The sequence below is a fragment of the Gallus gallus genome, chromosome 19 (genome assembly GCF_016699485.2).
Source record: "Gallus gallus isolate bGalGal1 chromosome 19, bGalGal1.mat.broiler.GRCg7b, whole genome shotgun sequence".
Lineage (NCBI taxonomy): Eukaryota > Metazoa > Chordata > Aves > Galliformes > Phasianidae > Gallus > Gallus gallus.
The window spans coordinates 7,427,880-7,447,178 of NC_052550.1; the positions used below are offsets into that span (position 1 = coordinate 7,427,880).

Consider the following 19,299-nt stretch of genomic DNA (forward strand, 5'->3'; position numbering starts at 1 on the left):
CCCTGCAAAGGGAAGCAAATGAGAAATCGATTTCAAAAAGCAAGAGCAAGAACAGGAGGCTTGCAGTTGTGCCATTATGCGGCTAATTATAAACTAACCGGATTAAGCAGGTACAAACACATTTGCTGTTGAGTAAGAATCAATAAAAGGATATTTTGTCTTTTAACTAGGTTGTTTGCTGAAGTGTCCTGGGCTGCTGTGACTAAGCTCGATGACTGACTGCCAGTTCATCTTGCATATCCTATTCAACTCCCAGCTTTTCATTTGTCTTTGTCTTGACAAATGTGTTTGCTCAGAGTATGGTATTGACCAGCACAGCTATGGCTGTGATGTTTGTGAACACTGAGCTTGGACTCTGTGATATTGGATTTTGAGGTATCATTTGATGCGTCTGTATTTCCTGTATCTGTTCAGACCAGGAATATTAATGTCTCGAATCATCCATCATTCCACTTTCTTCTGTGTAAACAATGATTCTTGTGTTTTAATACTGGATTTAAGAATAGGTTGCTGGGTTGGGATGGTCATTGCCTATTCAGAAAGGCTTCTCCAGCAATTCCACTCCTTGCTGCAGTAGCAATTGATGTATATTTGTTCTTCTCCTGTGATAGCACTGGCTCCGATTTCACTTTTTTCCCCCCTTACAAAGTCTGTTGTGTTGAAGGAATAATTTCTGTGCAGACTGGACGTTAAGGCTGAGCAGGAAGTGGTGAGAAGCTCTGTGTGGGGAACAGAAACAACTGAGATTAAAACATACGTCGTTGGCTGACCTTCATGGGGCTGTTCCTGCAGCCCTGTACTCCAAAAGAAAAGAAGCCATTCCTGTGTTTTGACATATTTCCACTCCTTGACACACTGAGACCCCGAAAGGGTGCAGTCCATCCTTTCCTTGAAAACCTGTGCTGCGAACAGAAGTGCCCATAAACCCTGCTGTTGCAGCTGCTTGAGCTCAGAATGCTGTGTGGTTATCAAGAGATTGTATCTGGAAGGTGTTTTGCAAACATCTCTTGCCTTCAGTGATGTTCTCACCTAACACTGCACCATGCAAATGGTAATCAGAGTTATCTGACTGCGTGGTATCAGAGCTGAAGGAGCTGTATTTGTCTCGGAGGGAAATAGTACCGTTATTGTAAACATCCTTTGGATCTCTGACTTCCCAGGGAAATCTAAACCTCAGATGCAGGCGTAGGACAGCAAAACAGTTCCTGTTTGAGCCCAGGTGAGCCAGGAGAGGTTCCCCGCCAAGCCCCCTTCTGTGCTATCTGTGTCAGCTGTGCCCTGCCAGCACTGGGTATGTGTGGGCACCCAAACTGGGCACACAAGCAGCTACTGTCCTTGCAGAGCACATGCCATAGAAGAGAAGCTGATTCAGGGCGCTCAGCCTTGGCTTTTCCATCTCCTGCCAGCTTGAACTGCCAAGTGGAGGACTGAGAGTCTCACACAGGCTGTTGGTTTAAGTACTGCCCACATCCCTGGGACTATATACAATTATCGTAGTGTATTAGGAAACCAGTGATACCAGGCAGGTCCCTAGAAGACAAACCAAGGCTACTTAGCCTCTAACAGCTTGTATTCTCTTTGAGTGTCATTTACCAAAGCTGCCAGCAATGTAGCTTTCTTCAGCCTTGCTGAGAGCTGCACCTTCACAGCTGTCCAGGAGAGGGGAGCCCAGCCTTGCTTTTCAGAGCAGAGTGGTGTTTTGCTGATAATTGAGTGCTACTAATGCAGAGCTGTCTGAATAGTGCTGTGTGCTGTTCTCCCACTTAGAACAATCCGAATCCATCAGGCCCAGCCGTGAGTACATGGAATGCAGCTGTGGAAACGTGCTCTCTGTGCTCCTTAACCAAAAGGAGACCACAGGGTTAGTGAGTTCAAAATCCTCATTGCAGATGGAGCCCATGCACCGCCAGTGTTTGAGTCCCCTGTGCTGGTGGTGTGGCAGTGGGGGACATTTGTGTCCCATCTCTGGGGTGAGACAACTGAACAAGTCTGGGAGGTGAGTGGTTGGTGTGGGAAGGATGTCAAAGCAGCTTTTTATCAGCAGTCTTTCACTTTTAAACAGTTTCCCAAGTAGTCTTCATCATGTGTTGTATCAAATAGCATTCAGGTGTTAGAAAAAGCACCTTCTAAATCTACCAAAAAAGGAAAGTCAAATAGATGCAGCCCCGAAGAGTTACTTAAGTGGCTCTAAAGGCAGGAATGCTCTCCCGTCTCTGAGGAGCGTAATGTGTCTCAGTTCAAAGCATCTGCCTTTGAAATCCTGCCCTAGAATTTCCTCCGAGTGCAGGAGCCTTAAAATAGTCTGGCTCGTTTGGCTTCCCCTTCCTGGTGAGATATTTCAGTGCAGAGGTCTGCAGACAATACTGTGAACTGCAGAAATTAACTCACTAATGATCCTTTTATGGGAGGAAACAACAGCGGTGGGTGGAACATTCCTCTGCAGGGTGTAACAGCATTTTCCTTGGGAGTCCCAGACTTGGGCTATTTCTGATGCCTTGGGAGAGGCTGGGAATGCAGAAGCTGCCATGGTTCTGCTGTAGCAATCCATGGTTCCAGCTGCGACTGCGGATTTTGGGAGCCAGCACCATCCCCTTTTCCCTCACTAAGCTTTTTCTCAGCTCTGCTGCTGAGCTGGAGTCTGAGCTGACCTTGCTGAGAGCCCTCATTGTTGTGGCATAATTTCCTCTTTGCCCCGGGGTGTAGTATAAAAAGTTCCCATAGATTTTTTTTTCCGCTGGATGTGTAACGCGCTCGGTATGTTTTTATTTGTCACTCTTTAGTCGTGTTTATTGCTGAACCTTCTACATTGCCTGGCTGTAATTTTTCTGACAGCTGCTGACATGCCCGTGCTGTTTGTTTGGCTGAAGCTGCTTCACCTATCATGCACTGCCCTTGTAACAAGCAGTCTCTGCATTTGCCATCTAGCTTCATTAACCCTTGGCTGTATCTGCACAGCCAGACACAGGTGTGTCTGTGTGTCTGCGTCAGCAAAGGTGAGGCAGCTTTCTGTGCAGTCCTTTGGGGAAGGAAATGAGAACCCAAGGGGAATTCTAACATCCCTTCTGGTTTTGTGGCTTTATAGTTGGAATCTTAAAACAATGATAATAATAATAAACCCTTTGGCTCTGGTCCACCTTCCCTTCCTAACCTGTGCACCCAAAATGACTGAATTTGAGTAGGGAAAGACTGTTCTAAAGAAAAGCTTTGCTGTTCATAGAATGCTTCCACTGGAACTAACCCTCCAAGTCCACCTCATCCGACAGCCTGAGCCCTGCAGGGCCAAGCAGCAGTTACAGCAGCAGGTTGCCCAGATGCCTCGTAGCACTTTGCATAATCCTGGTGCATTGGGATCCTGGCTCCGTCAGTGCTACACCAAAGTGCTGAAGAGGAAGTGGAAGTGCCCTGGGCTGGGAAAGCCTCTCGTGTTTCTCATGGCTGAAGATAGTAGCTGATAGCTCAGATTGCTTTGCTTGGCTCCCGCTTCTTTGCTTTGCTCCATGAGAACAGTAAGTTGTTTTTTTTCTGAACTACAACGGCGCAGAAAAGAGGTGGCAGCTGCTGTGGTTAAAGAATACAAATATATTCTTGCTGCCCAGCCTGAACCCAGCACAGCAGTAGACGGCTTAATTAGTCATCCCATACTTTGGTAACCACTGCTGTCCTCCCTCACTGCATGTAAAAATAAACATGTCTGAGCTCTGCAGCTGTGCTGAGTCCCAGGCAGCCCCGTGTACCGCAGCCTCCATGGAAGGAGGAGATGTGTCTGGCGTAGAGAAATGCCCACAGGTTATTGGGATCGACAAGGTCATAGATGGAATGATGTGAAATACTTATTTCTTGTTTTAATAGCAAGCAGGAAACGTGTTGCAGAACCGATATGGGGAGGAAAGGACAGGTGAAGATGAGTGGCAAGCAGGAAAAGAGAGTGATGTGCAGATGCTGAGGGTGGCAGCAGGAGGATGGTGCTCTCCTGGTGGTGTCAGCCTGGCTGTCCAAGTCCTTACTGACACGGCCACTGGTGGGTGCAGCAGTGAGCAGGCAGAGCTGTCTCTGTGCAGTACCTGCATTGCATAACCATGCTTAGCAAGCAGCACTGTTGCTTCAGGTCCCTTTCCACCCCCACCTGTTTGTGTTGGGGCTCGGTGATCTTCGTGGTCTTTTCCAACCATAATGGCTCTTTGATTCTAATCTGAAACACACGCAAGTGGTAGGTTTCGTTGTGTGTTTTAAGGTGATGGATGGATGAGGGTTAAATTGCTGTGTCATTTTATATATTAAAAAGGAGAAGTCACACCACAGGTTCTCTAAGATACCAGCCCAGCAACTGAAGTCCCGATGTTCTTTCGTAACCAGTGAATAATCACCAGAAATTGAGCTGCCAAAATGAATAAAAAGTGAGAATCATTTACAGCCATTTCCCTAGTGAGTTGTGACAGTTGGGCAATGTCCTTCCCCTTGAAGAGGCGCGGAGCTTTTTCTAGTCCAGAACATGTTTACTGAAAAGGATTTCAGGTGGATGGCATGCCAAGAAGAAATAGTGCTGTTTATTATCCTTCTGGCTCCCGGCCATTAAAACTGGCATCTGCAACTGCACAGAGAGGTCGGGCAGAACTTCTGCCATCTGCCACAAGGCTCGGTTCAAGGCAGGTCTGAGCATGACCTTGCTGTGTGCTCCTGTGTCAGGAGGTGATGGATGCCCATTTCACTGCCCTGCCACCCCGGGCTGAGCACCAGGTCACGTTTTGTGCAGGCAAAAGGCATTTTGTTTGTGACAGTGCAAGCTGCAAGGTGAGGCTGGGCTGTGCCACAGCCCAGTTTGGTTTGGATGCCAGCAAAGCGAGAAACCCAGCCTGGAAATAGCAGTCCTGACAACAGGCAGGAGATTCTGTGTTACTGTGGATCTTATTAATTTTCATCTTTCCCCCTTTCTTTCCTTTTTTTTTGTTATCTTCTATTCTTGATGTGTGTTCAGGAGTTGAGCACTACGTGAGATATCACCTCTTGCTTCACGCCTCGTGTCTGCCAGTGTTTGTGCAGCTGCTCTGAGCACAGGTTTTGATTTCTAAGCATGATTCAGGGGTTAAGTGAAGGGACAAAAGCAGCAATTTTAAGCTCGGTGCAGTCTTGGACATAATCTGTTGATTTGAAGCATCCTTAGTGCTGCCTTAGTGGTTAGAACTAGAACTGATGACAGAAAATTGTATTCTTTAGCAGGGATTGTGGTAGTTATGTAGTATTTGATGGAGTCCTAGGGTTGAGATTTGCTAAAATCAAAGCCAGGGGTGCTGAGCCCATCAGGTTTGTCTGCCCAGGGAAGCATCTGGCTGGCTGTCCGCTGTCAGAGAGCTCCCATGGACCAGCCCTGCTGCTTGAGTGCTGCAGCTAGAGCTGCAGTGGTTTATCCATAGCTGTGAAACTTAAAGTCTTCTCTAAAATGAAACCAGGCTGAGAATAAAAATGTATTTCCGCCCTTTCTCAGTCTGGAGGGAATCTTTGTGTGAGATTTCAGTGGCACAAATTAGGAGTCTGGTCACAGTAAGCACGAGTTGCTTTGAAATCTCTGCAGCTGAGGCTCTTTTGAGAGTTGGGGATGGGAACTGATTTTCAGTCATGGTCCATAGGCGTTCATTGATCAGGGCTGTAAGCGTGGCAGCAAATGAAAGGAGCATTAATGCACTGTGTTCAGGAACAGGGACCAATCCAGGAGCATTAAATTCTCAGCATCCTGACCACAGCTCGATTCGTAACATTAAAAATACATTTGGATGCTGTGAATTTGGCAGATGTGTCAAGTGTCTATAAAGTACTTAGCAGAGGGCAGCTTTCTGATGTGAGTAATGACATCCAATTGAAATATATATTGGCCAGAATCAAATAAGAGGAGCGTGTCTCTAGAACACCACCAGTGAGCATATGGAAGCTATCAAGGTATTTTAACCGTTACTGGGACGGAACAAAGCTGGTTCAGTCCTAAAGCTCAGAGTTCCCGAAGCAAGCAGACTGCCCCTGAAAATGTGCTCTTTCCCCAAATGAATGACATCTGGTAATAACACTCTCCTTTAACTGCTCTGTTTGTGTGGCTCCTGGCACTTTGTTGACTTGCTCCGGCGCAGGGACATGCAGTGCATGGCTGGGAGGGATAGGACAGCACCGTGGCAGATGGTGAAGCTGTACCTTGGGTAGAGTGGGGGATCACAGAATCATAAAGTTTGGACGAGACCTCCAAGATCATCAAGTCCAACCATCACCCCATCACCCCCAATATACGTGTCCTCAAGTGCTGCATCTACACGCTGTGTCCTGGGCCATACCTGCTGTCCCACTGGGATGACAGCCACCATGGCTGTGTCCCCCTGCAGAGCTGTGGGGATATGCAGGCTGTCACTCAGGCTTTGTTTTTTGGCTTGACCATTGTTGCTATGGCTGTAAACCCCAGCAAGGTTAACTTTCAAAGGAGCTTCACTTTGAATTACTGCATTAAAGTTCATGTTGGTGTTGCTCTGTTAGACTCGGTCTCTTCCCACCTCTCACTCAGGTTATTTAATTTCCCCATTTTGCTGGTTGGGAGATCAAGCTGAAAGATGCCACAAGAGATGATGCCCTCAGAACTGCTTGGGTCAGTGCCAACGAGGATATTTTGCTGGCATTTTTTTCTTAGTGATTCATGCTCTATCTTTACTCCCATATTGTTTTGTAGCATGTTTGATGGGCTCGCTCCTGTTGCATTTCAAGGTGAAGAGGTTTAAAGAGCTGTGGCTGGTTGGTGTGCTGTGCTTTTTCCCTGCTGCTTTACAGAATGTGAGCTCGGTGTCTGCCTGCCTTACCTGGGCTGTATGCAGTTGGACTTTCCATCTCCGGTGTGCAGCTTCTCAGCATTCTGCTCTTCATCCTTGCTGTTCAGCCAGGAGCAGGGGAGTGTCTTTGCAGAAACACAGAGAAATTGGGCTAGATAAAAGTGCATCATGTTAAATGGAAGGATCCCCTTCCTTGCCTCTAGAGCTGGCTGAAGAAAGCCAGGGCAGCCTGTTGCCTTGCTTTGCATACTCTCCCTGCAGCCTCTTTCTGTGTTGCTGCCCTCTTTCCTGAATGTACAACTGCTGGGTGCCCTGGGATGAGCAGCCGTGTCCTCTGTGGGCAGCAGGCTCCTGCCAGGGCTGTCCTCAGCTGCTGCTGGGTGCTCAGGGAGCACAGAGGTTGCATCAGGTTTCATAAGTAACGCCGATGGGTTAATTGTAGCTTGCAGGCTCAGTTGCTGATTAGAGTCATATGATGTTGTTCCAGTACATCGCAACCCTAATTTCAACATCCTCGTCTCATATAACCATGGGTGATGACGTGTCTGTGTACCTCTTCATTTATTAGTAGTCCTCAGCCCTCGAGATGCTTTAGGAAAGGAAGTGCAATAACTTCTGTAAGTAAGTCAGCTGGGAGTGCCATCAATTTGCACATAGGGCGAGGAGACAAATTGGTGCAGCACGGCAAAGCCTGCGTCAAGCCACAGAGCAAGGCTGGTTGCTGCTCTTCATCATGTAAACCTGTTCTGTCCTTGAGAGCAACCCCTATTCTCTTGGTGTTGTTCTGCTTTTAGGATTTCGGTCCAAAAACAAAAGCTGTAACAAAATGCTTTCAACATTCGTGATTCATTGTCTTTACAGGAGCACAGTGTGGCTTTACTAGAAGCATTCTTACCAAAATACAGTGTGGTCTTTAACACATCTGCACTTTCCCATCTCCCATTTTTATAGGCAAGAGAATAATCATTTATATAAAGTGGAAAAAAAAACCTTCTTTATTATACCTTAAAGAATTAGGCCTGCTTTCCTTCCTTAGATGTCAATTCCTTCTCCTATGAGCACCACTGATCAAATATGTGGTGGTTTTGCTCTTTGCTTTTCTCTGCTTTTGCACTCAGCAGAACAGTGGGGGTGATTTGGTGTAATTTATTTCCTTCCCACACGTGCAGTATTTTACTCTCAGATGCTGCAGTTGAAATGTTGCAGCCACCATTTTTCATTGGATTCCTGAAAGAAGAGCCATTACAAAGTTTAATTAGGCTTTGTGAGCCGAATACCACTTGCAGTTCATTCTCAGCTTCCCCTCAGATCTATCTGACAGTGCCCTTTTGATTAAGAAGAAGGGATTTATGTACGGTGTTTCTTTGGGCAAATCTGATGGATGCTTCAAGTAAAATGTTTTCATCTTTATTATATAAACTTTATTAAAAAAAACCAACCTGCAAGCACATGGATGAGTTAGTTTCTTCTTACTCAAATAAGGAATGTGCAGCTCATTCAGGAGAGCAGCCCCTTGAACTGGTTGCAGGTTTATGTCTCGATGGCTGGGCGAGTCTTTGGAAGCAAGTTTCAAGAAATGAAACGAGTGTTTATGAGCAGTTCTGATTTATTTGAGCCTGTTAAGTTCTCTGTTGGGTTCTGTGTGTGGTTTTTGTTTTTCTTAGCAGCTGTAGGAATGCGTTCCTTCCCCTGAGAGATGCACACCCAACGTGGATCAGTCCCTCCCCGCGTTCTGGTTGTGCTGCTTGCACGGCAGCAGGAGGCCTCGGGGCACATGTCATCTCCTTTGTGTTTTTCCAGAGTCTGTAAGGAGGTAAAAGCAACAAGTGTCAGGACCAGGTGATGATACCAGTTTGCCTTCTCTTGGCAGTTTTCAGCATACAAGAGCAAAACCCTGCTTTAATTTGCTCGGCGTTCCAGGGGCAATGTGCTCGTTTCCTCTGGAGTGCAGCAGGGCCACGTGCCTCGGGTACAGAGCTGACTTCTTTAAGCAGACCTCCTCAGACCCCAGGAGGAGCAGTGCTGTGTGCTCAGTGGCCCACATCGGCATGTGCTGCAGCCGGGGGCTCGGACTGAGCACAGGGGCTGCAGTGAAATCTGTTGAAAGGAACATTCTTTGGTTTGTGTTTAATCCACATGCCTTTAAAGGGGATAGAAAACCTTATTCCAAGAGGGGGCCAGGCTGCAGCCAAATGAGAAGGTGGTGGTGTTCGTTTCTAATAGAGCTGTCCCCGTAGCTTGGTGCAGTGCTCGTTTCACTTGTTGAACATGCCATGTGATAGCTGTGTGACACTAGTGGATAACGTGTTCACTTTCACATGATTCAGAAGATATTTCAGAGGAGACTTTTCTCCTCTGGAAAATGAATTATCAAGTGTTTCCAGCTTTTAGACTTTTTATTGTAATGCAGCTACATTCCAACAAAACCTCCTGGCAGATGGTTTGCTGATGTGTTTTTAAAGGAAGGTGTGTTACGTTTCTTTGCTGGAGGAGCCTGCAGCTAGCTCTGTAACCTTGGTCATGGGGCTGGATGGAAAAGGAGGGACAGAAGCCTTCCCAACAGCGGGAAACAAAGTGGAACTGGAGCTGGAAACATTACCAGTCCAGGAAAGCAGAACAGGATGAGTTACTGCAGAAGGCAGATTGCAAACGTGATTTTTGGACGTGTGGCTCCACTCCCTGAATCCACATGGATCTGTGCTGTGTGGGTGAGGCCAGATGCACCACGGCTGCATGAAGGGGACCAGAAGCTTGCAGAAAAATAGCACAGAAATCCAGACCAGCTCTTTTCCATGCTGGACCTCAGTAGGTACAAAACTATACTGCAAAACCATCCTGCAAAACCTCTGCCTTTGCTTGTGTGCGTGGGACCAACAGAATAGGCGTTGGTCTTGCAGCAGGATGATATCCTGCTAACAGTACTCTGTGCTCTGTATGTTGTGTGTTTTTGATTGAGAATTGATTGAGCATAGAGCTTTCATTTGGAGGTTTCGTTTCCCTGCTCTAAATGCATATTGATCAGGAGTGAGCTCTACTTATTTTTCCGCACTTAGCGAGTGGACGTGCACTGCAGTAACCTTAAACCCAATGGATCGTATCACCAAAGTGCTTCCGTGGAATATCTCAATCAGATTATACACAGCATTATTGTGAAGTGGATAGGAAGCACCAGTCCACTCAGGCTGAAATCCCACCCTGCAGTACTGTTGTAGGTTGGCGTTTGTTGCACTGATGGTCTTCTCTTTGTAACAACACAGCTCCCCTTGCTGACCCAGCCCAGGCTGCTGTGAGGAGCAGCTGTACATTCCTAAAGGTGAAAACTGACTGTGGGCTTTCTTTCCACTCTGACCTTGTTTCTTTTTCAGGCTCTGGAAGAAGCCCAGAAAGCCATTCAGCAACTCTTTGGTAAAATTAAGGATATTAAAGACAAGGCTGAAAAATCAGAACAAATGGTGAGTAACAGTTTCCCCCTAGCCTTTAAAAGGGATGGGGCACTGATTTTTTGCTTCAGTCCTTGTTAAGAAGGGAATGTTTTTGTCTTTGGTGGTAATTTGCTGTCAAACATGTATCGAACCTGTACCTTTGTCCTTGTGTTAACTTGACTGTAGAGCTAACGTGGAGTTCCTAAGGGAAGAGAGAGCCATTCTTGTCTCCTTACAGTTTTGTTGCTTGATATTTATCCAGATTCCTGTTTTTTTTCATTCACTAGGTTAAAGAAATCACACGGGACATCAAGCAGCTGGATCACGCCAAGCGCCATCTGACCACCTCCATCACCACCCTCAACCACCTGCACATGCTGGCAGGGGGAGTGGACTCACTGGAGTAAGCATGTGAATTTTAGTGGCACTTTGACCCCACCGAGTTCTTGATTTCAGAGCAGGCCTATAACAGCTGCTTGTATCTCTGGAGGGAAGTTTACTTAATAGGTTGGGAATGAGAGTTTGGCTTCATGAAAGTGTAAGGCAGTCTGTTGAGTTAGGTGTCATCACCAAGGATGTGCTCTTCAGAGGTTTGGGGGATTCTTAGCCGTCTTAAACTACAGTGGGATCTCTCTGAAAGGTCTGCTCTAGTTCTGAAACTGAATTCAAAGAAGCCTTGCAGCTTGTGCTGTGTACAAAGTGGGATTAGATGTTTCTAATAACCCTTTTTTTTTTAATGTGCTTGAGGAACGCACAGGCTGAGGAAGTTCAGCTTTTACATGTTGCATCTGTGAAGCTGCAAGACCCAAGCACAGCCTGTTCTTGGACTGTAGCAAATTCTGCACGAACACTGGGTTGTCAAGTGGTCAGAATTAAGCTTTACTTGGGCTGCTGTCTGCGATGGAATGATCCGAAAGGTTGAAATAAAAATCAAGTTAGTTCTTCTATCGGTTCCCTGTGAAAATTATTAACAGGAAAGCCAAGGCTAATGGCTTCTCAGTGCAACTTTTCTCCCTGTGAAGCTTTAACTCACACTTTGTGTGCCATGATGAACGGCGTAACTCAGGTCATTACAGTGAAATAGCATTTACTGCCTCCGGACCTACAGTGGGAAGCGGATGCATTTGGTAGTTTACACATTCTTTGCCAAGTGTTGGTTTGGACATTTACGTTTTCTGAAGCGTTGTTAGATGTGTGCTGGGTTGGTTTATTTTAGCATCAGTTAAGTGAAATTTTAATGCTGTATTGGAATGTTAATGAAGAATTGTGTATTTTAGAAAAATGAATGTCAGTGGAGGCCGTGTGGATGAGGGAACCTGGGGAATTACCACCCAGGATTTTCATCAGACTCCCCTTTGTAAATCTTTAATTTCCTCTGCAGGGCTATGACCAGGAGGAGGCAATACGGGGAAGTTGCCAACCTTCTACAAGGCGTTGTGAATGTGTTGGAGCACTTCAACAAATACATGGGGATTCCTCAGATTCGACAGCTTTCTGAGAGGTAAAACAATCAAGCACTGAGTGCTGTGCTGGGAAGTGGGACAACACATTAGGCAGAAGCAGTTCCTAAGGATGGTGGCCCTTTGAAGCCCTGGTTGTGGCAAGCCCTGAGGTGAAGCTTCCTTTGCTTCCTTACCCTCAGTGATGCAGTCGGTGACAGGGTGAGTTGTAGTGCAGATCCAGCAGCAAGTGCCCACCACTCTCAGCAGTGGCATGTGGCAGCTTGGTGTGACAAAGCCACCAGCTCTCCCGGGCCTTGGCTTGGATTTGTGATTGTATTTGGGTTTCTCAGGAACATGGCCCTCCCTCTTGTAGGCAATGTGTCTGTCCCACCCAAACCTACTCTTCCTGCTTTACAGCAGGCTTCATTTCCTTTGCACCACATGCCTGACGTTTACTTAACAGCCTGTCATAGTGCTGAGCACAGCTCAGAGGTGAAAACTACTTATTAACATTAGGGATGAACCTTCTTAATAATGCAGTCGTATCTGATAGCATTTCTTTTCAGCTGGCAAATTGCACATCTGTCACCACCATCCTGTTGATACGTGAGGTTACTTTGCTCATTACAAAGGTGCTGGAGGAGTCTTCCAGGCACTAATTAATTTAGTGGTGACTCCCTTTGCTAAGATGGCAGCTGTACTGTGTAGTGATGGAAACAGCGTCTGACTGATAACTCTGTAATAATTCTACGTCAATCTGTTGGACTTCCTTTGTGGTATGGATACCTCTTCCAGAAAACCCAGATGGAATCCATGACGCTGAGCAAAATAAAGGTCCACCCGAAATCAAGAGGGAGAGGTGGAGCTTTGTTTTAGCAAAATATTTGGCCATAAGCATTTGCTTAAATGAGCATCAAAGAGAGATAAATTCAGAAGAGCGCTGACATTTGTTTAGGTTGTTGTCTGTTCTGACCTCACGCTCAGGAAGATAACTTGATTTATTTTCTTCCAGATTGGTAGTGACAGAAAGCTGCTGTCACTAGCCATGGTAGGGCCACGGATAATTGAAGCCTCAGTGCAGAATTCTGGCTGGCTTTCCCCTTCTAATGGACAATTATTTAATGCTTTCATAGTTGCTGATAATTAAAGAGGTATCGAGTCACACCAGAGAGACTGGCAGAGGAGGAGAACTGGCATGGAGGAGAACTTCCTTTGTTTTTGTCTCCTTTCAAGATGAGGGTCTGAAAAGCTCAAGAAAGTCTGTTCTCCTGTTTTTAGCACTGCCTCTGCAGGGCTTTCCTTCCAGTGTTTACATAGCACAGGCTGCACCATCTGGTAGTGATAGAAGGCACTGCTGGTGGGGTGAGGAGGGCTGCATGGGTGGTGCTGGGAGCTCTGCACTACTGACACCCAGGGCAGGTTCCTGCAGGGAGGTCTGCCTGAGGCCATGCCCGGTTGCAGCTTGGCTCCACGTGGAGGTAGGAGGGCCCAGCTTGTAGCTGACTTTCCTCTCTCTTTGCTTGGAAACACTTTCCTGATTCATGAGACATCAAAGGAAGTTTACCGGGCATCTCTCTGTGCTATTTTCAGACTGAAATTGCTGGGGTTTGGTTATCTCCCGGGGTTGGTTTAATAGTGCAACTGAAGGCTCTTGTGAAGGCAAAAGTGCATGAGTAGGTTTTGGCACAGACAGTAACCAAGGTCTATTATATACAGTAAATCTGTTATATGCAGTGCTGAATGAGCAGATTCTCTTTTTATTAAAGAGCCTCTATTCCTTGGCGTGGATGGAGTGAAGCCAAATATGAATGGGAGGCCATGGGAAGGAGAAGTGCCTGCTTGGTGTTGTTGGATGGGAGTTTTGTCATGGGGTGCTCGATTCAACTGAAGTTCCTGCTCCTGGATGCTGGGAAACTAATGATGTTTTCAGGGTTGCTCTCCACCTGCTCTGTCCCCTTGGAAACAACCATAAATGCCGTTGTAAGCACTCATTGGAAACCTGGCTGAATGCTCAGTTGGGTTCTTGTGGAGGTCCCATTGGGTGTTCATGTACAAAATGACACAGTTCACATCCGAAAGTGAATGTTTTCTTAATGATATTCCTAAAATGACTTCGGATTTGGTGTAATGGAAGTTGTTTGTCACAGCAGAAAGTGATATTTTGTTCTCAGTTCCCTTCTGTTTCCCCTCTGTAGAGGGAGCATACAATTAGCGGTCACCAACCCGCCCATGCACGTTGCTGAAGCCTGGCAGAGGGTGGAGAGAAGCTTGGAAAGTATTTCCAATAAAGATGATGCTAAGTTTGCCCCAGCAAAACGGGCTCGCTCAGCCCCTTTGCATCCCAGCGAGCTGCCAGGCATGGTTTAAGATTTCTGGTAGCTTTGGCTGAAGCAATTGTGGTTTCTAATAATTGATGTCATTTGAGATCTAAGTGTGAGGGTGGGTTTTTTTTTTTTCTTTGTTAAAAATTATTATTTTTATGGTGGAGAAACAGAATAAAAGCCACTGATAGTAAAACAAAAGGCAGGAAAACAAATATTTCTAACCCTCACGTAACCACGTGTTTGGGGGGAGGTTGGCTGCATGTACCTAAAGCTCTGACTGCTTTGATTTCCCTGCCCTGTCCCTACTGCGCAAAGCATGCAAAAATGTGCTGAAACTTATTTTGCTGTTTTGCCATCAAGAGGTTATTTTTAAGCAGGTCAGGTCTAAAAAGATAGTTCTCTGAGCATCCCAGCCCAGCAAGGCGTTCGTGCAAGTTTCTTAATTGAAGGATATGAGAATCCCCATTAAGAATACCCTTAAGTACTTTCCTGAATCAAAGCCTAAAACAACAAAGCCTGTGGACAGGGCTTTTAACTGCCTGACCGTGCCTCTCTTGGGTTTGTTGAGTCTCCAGGAATCTGGCTGCTCTGCTGTTCAGCGCTTGCACTGCAGCTGCTGCCTGATGGGGAGTTCCACAGCTAATGGCTCCAGTTGTTTATACAGACTCATTCATTCCTGTGATATTCCAGACTTCTTGTTTCTTCATTGAAAAGATGCGCTTCTTCAGTCTGCTTTTAGCATTTTTGTTTGTTTGTTTTGGAGGAGGATGAGAGGGCTTTGTTCTATGATGCTTTCTCACATTAATTGCTGGGGTTTACTCGTGCAGTCTAAGCGGGATTATGGCTGTAGTTGTGGCTGCTGGGCTGAGTTCTCCATGCTTACATTTCTTGCTCCTTCTGTTTCAGCATTTAGCGAATCTCTTTTGTTTTGCAGCTATGAAGGTGTTAGCTGTGGATCTCTACCTGGAAGGGTGTTTGGGTTTCCAAACATCCCTGTGAAGCAGAGAGCTTAAGTGAGACTTGTGTCTGACATCACAGGCAGGAAGCTTTTCAAGCAGAACCTCCACAGAGAAATCCTGGATAAGACAGGTCGTACATACAGCTAAAGTGGTTGTAAAGTCATATTTCAAGCATAGCTCTGGAAGGACCAGAACTTTGTGCATTTGGCACCATTCAATTAGCCAGGCCTTTCTCCAGCATTGTCAGCTCAGCTCATGGTGTTCCACTGCAAACGAACCCGAAAGGGGCAGATTAAACAAACAGATCCTTCCTTGTTGATGTTGAGGATTCGTAAACAAAAAAGAAAGCAAACAACAAATTCTTCCCACAGTCTGAACAAATGCCTTCAGAAAACCCATCCTTTGAAACGTATCAGTCTCAATGGAAAAATCTGCTGTTTGGAGTAATCAGTTTAGTCCTTCAAGTGTTTCCAGCATTATAAAAAGTGATGGAAGAATTCAAGGGCTGCAGAGGGGTGTGAGGGCCTGACTGTTTGTTTTGGCTCTCTCCAGCATGTGTAGGTATTTCCATTTCCCTCGAAGTATCAATTAAGCCATATTGACTTTTATTTCTGGAAATTGGAAGCCTTATTCTCTCAGCTAAATAAAGAGCACGATTGTGGTCTCGTCAAACCTTTTCATCCATTTCATACCTTTGCTTTTACGCTTCTTAAGTTGGGATTTATAGGATGAAACCACAGCCAGCACTGTTCACATGGATGCATTTAAAAATAGGTCGGTGCACCTGGAACTGTGAAAGGTTCATTATGAAGATGGAGACGTTCGTGTTAGAAACATGCTTTCTGAAACTCGATCAGCATCCACAAATGTAAAGATCTGGCATTAAAGGCGCTGTGCTGATTTCTCAGCTGATTAACTGGCTGTTATTGAAATACTAAATTTCAGCAGCACGAGAGCATCAAGGACTTGTGTTGATGCTGTACAGATGGAGTTGTCATCCAAGTGTCGTTCAGGGAGGAAATACTTTCACAGTTTTGACATAATGCCTTCTTAGTGTGGGTGGTTTTTTCTTTCAGGCTGCTTTTTCTGTCCTTTAAGAAAACCTTGTGGAGCTGCTAGCTTTTCAGTCCCCTTCGCAGCAAGGTGTGCAAAATGGAACAACGTTGTGTTTCTTCTGTCCTCATCAGGGTGAAGGCAGCACAGAATGAATTAGGACAGCAGATCCTGGCTGACTTCGAGGAAGCCTTTCCTTCCCAAGGTACAAAGGTAAAGTTCTCACTTGCTGAAAACTAGCCAACAGAACTGTCCTCAGCTTCTATCTCATTTTACTTCTGGATCGTCATGGTGACTTTCAGAGTCAGACTATTGTTAGAACACGTCTGTTGCACTGAGGTCTGCATGCTAGTCAAGGAATACCCCAAACACTGTGTATGTGACCACATAGCCTGCAGTGGGGCCATGAACCCTTAGCATCTAACCCAGGTGCGTCTCTCCACGTTACTGGTTATTTGTCAGACACAAAAGGTCTGTGCATATGTAGGGGAAGCCAAACACCAGCTGTCTGTTGACACACTGCCATCAAATTTGTCTCTGGTTTACTCAGCACAGATATAGATCTGGGCAAAGGCTAAGGCAGCAAGTGTGCTTCCCCCATATTGTGAATCCAAAGCAATATGGGGGTAGGTGTGAAATAGAATTTATTCTAAAGAAAATGCTAGTTCTGTCTTCCAAAATAGCAGCTCTACTAGTTTCTTCACAAAACTAACAGAAGTACAGAAAGGAGGAAACCAGTTGGAACAGGCTCTTGGTGAAGGGCAGATCTGTGTGTGCATGAAGCAGCTTCAAAAGAGCATTGTTTTGTTGGTTTTTTTTTTTTTTCAATGCTTCTAAATCTTCTGTATTCTCCACTGTCATCGTATGGGCCAACACAGACCAGCAGGTGCTGCTTTGTGTTGCTGATCATCCCTTGGCTATGTTTTCCACATTTACTTGGCCTTCCTTTTGCAGAAAAGAGGTTGTCCCATGGCAGCCCCTTCCCTTTAGCTGCTTTTCAGAATATCTAGGACAATGAAAGGATTTGCAGAAGAGGTGGGATGACTGTTCTTATTTGTGGAAGGAGGTTGCAGCACTTCTGCAGCAGTTGAGCCACAAAACAACTTTATGGCCAGGGAAATGGAGGGAGCTCAATTTTCATCCAACAAAAGAAAGATGCTTAAGCGATAACTCGGAGAGCATGAAAAGAGAGTAATGGAAAAGGATTAAAACAAGATAACTTGGATGCAGTACAATCGCCCGTTCAGTTGCTTAACCTTAAATCATCTGTTTGTTTTGATAGAGACCTGGTGGACCCAGCAATGTCCTGCGTGATGCGTGCCTCGTCGCCAACGTCCTGGATCCCAGAATCAAGCAGGAAATCATCAAGAAATTTATTAAACAACACCTCTCAGAGTATCTGGTCCTTTTCCAGGAAAACCAAGACGTAAGGAAAGCATTGTGAGCTACACTGGGATTTTGTAAAGGCTCCTGCAGAGCAGAGCAAAATGCAAAGTTCACGTTTCCGCAGCTTCCTGTGGCGGTCCGGGTTTGACCTGAGAGCTGGGAGCACTGACATGGACAGGCTGGTGGGTTGGGAGGCTACCAGAATGACTTCCTCTCCTCTTAGAGCTTAAGTTCAGAGATCAGCACTGTAACAAATAAATACATTCAAGTTAGATGTGCTTTCTGCCCTCTGAAGTGTTGGAAACTTATTCTGATAGTTGCAAACCCCAAAATCTTAACAGTAAAACAACACTAAGAGGAGGAAAAGGGGGGTGAGGGACGCCAGGAAATGGATCAGTCTTTGTAGCTCATTTTTAACCTTCTTGTCCTGATGATAGAAACATTCCATCCTGTCCATGTTGCAAGAACTCCTTTAGATGTATGTAGGAACGCAACTCCAGAGTTGGTTTTTGGGAATCCAGGAGTTCCTGCATTCTCATCCCATTGTTCACTTGAACCTCTGTGCAAAACAAAGAGGATGACAGGAACCGAAGGGATTATTGTTGGGCTGGGTTTTCAGTAGTACCTTCGTGCAAGAGGAGATTTTCAGTCTAGCATGAATTTGAGCCCTTCTTCCATCGTGAGCAGCTGGTGCTGTTAAAGGGGGTGTTCTCCTTCTCAGGTCGCCTGGCTGGATAAGATCGACAGGCGCTACGCGTGGATCAAACGGCAGCTGGTGGACTATGAGGAGAAGTACGGGCGCATGTTCCCCCAGGAGTGGTGCATGACGGAGCGCATCGCCGTGGAGTTCTGCCACGTCACCAGGTAGGCTCATGGTGCTTCCCAGCAGGACCGCCTTCCTTAAGAAGGGGGATTGGCGTGTGTCTGTAAAGGTAGCTTCCAAACGCCTATGTAGAATTGCCCGTGGTTAAGAGCAAGAGTGAAAAGCTTGAGAAGTTGTTGAAGAGATCATCTGAAGAATTAGCTTGATTTATGTGATGAGAAGTGTTGCTAGGGAATAGAATGAGTTACCATCCTAAGTTTTGGGTCTTTATAGAAACCCACATTGTTCTTCCTGTTTTGTCACTCTCTTTCAGGACAGAGCTTGCCAAGATAATGCGTACAAGAGCAAAGGAAATTGAAGTGAAATTGCTTTTGTTTGCCATCCAGAGGACAACCAACTTTGAAGGACTTCTGGCTAAGCGCTTCTCAGGCTGCACTCTGGCTGATGGCACAGTGGTAAGGGGATTTCTAAAGAGCAGACTCATAGCTTCCTAAGGGGAAAAAAGGGCCCAGCTCACACATAGCTGTGATAGTGGGAGACCTGAAAAGATGTCACCTGCAGCCTCCCCTGGCAGGCGGAGCATTTAGTGTGACTGTGCTCAGTGAGTTGTAGTTGGGAAGGCAATTGCTGACCTTAGAACGTGTTAGAGAGGGCTCACAAGGGCACAGGGCTCACAGGAAGGAAACTGCACAGATTGTGTACTTTTTTGGTTCTCCTGGGCACTGCTGTTTGCAACTGAAGCCACATGGGTATGGATAACAAACATAACAAAACAGTTATGGTGTGGTGACTGCATCATAATGTTTGTTTTCTGCACGTTGATGACATGTTATAACCAAAAGTGGTCTCTGTTCATTTCTTGTTACCACACATTTACCACAAGGCACAGCTTTCAATCCCACGTTCTCTTGGGTTAGTTTTTCTTGTAGGGCCATTGGTAACTTCCATTCTTCAGTGTCTCACTTGGCAGATTGTAAAGGCAGAGCCGAGAGAACCTCCTCAGTGAATTCCTCTGGGTTCATCTCTGTGCTTTTCCAGCCTGAAATCTCAGGCAGGTGCTCTGCCAGCTGAGTGCCCTGGGAGCATGGAGCACACG

General features: G+C 46.0%; 1 protein-coding gene across 1 annotated transcript in view; it reads left to right on the forward strand.

Annotated features, from left to right (window-relative positions):
• Nucleotides 1–19,299, forward strand: part of VPS53 (VPS53 subunit of GARP complex) — a 48,912-nt gene that overhangs the window by 4,177 nt on the left and 25,436 nt on the right. Inside the window, exons 5-11 of the mRNA NM_001012806.2 lie at nucleotides 10,160–10,246; nucleotides 10,504–10,619; nucleotides 11,598–11,717; nucleotides 16,129–16,207; nucleotides 17,277–17,420; nucleotides 18,102–18,244; nucleotides 18,517–18,658. Of these exons, the coding sequence (NP_001012824.1) occupies nucleotides 10,160–10,246; nucleotides 10,504–10,619; nucleotides 11,598–11,717; nucleotides 16,129–16,207; nucleotides 17,277–17,420; nucleotides 18,102–18,244; nucleotides 18,517–18,658 (831 nt within the window). The remainder of the gene's footprint in view (nucleotides 1–10,159; nucleotides 10,247–10,503; nucleotides 10,620–11,597; nucleotides 11,718–16,128; nucleotides 16,208–17,276; nucleotides 17,421–18,101; nucleotides 18,245–18,516; nucleotides 18,659–19,299) is intronic.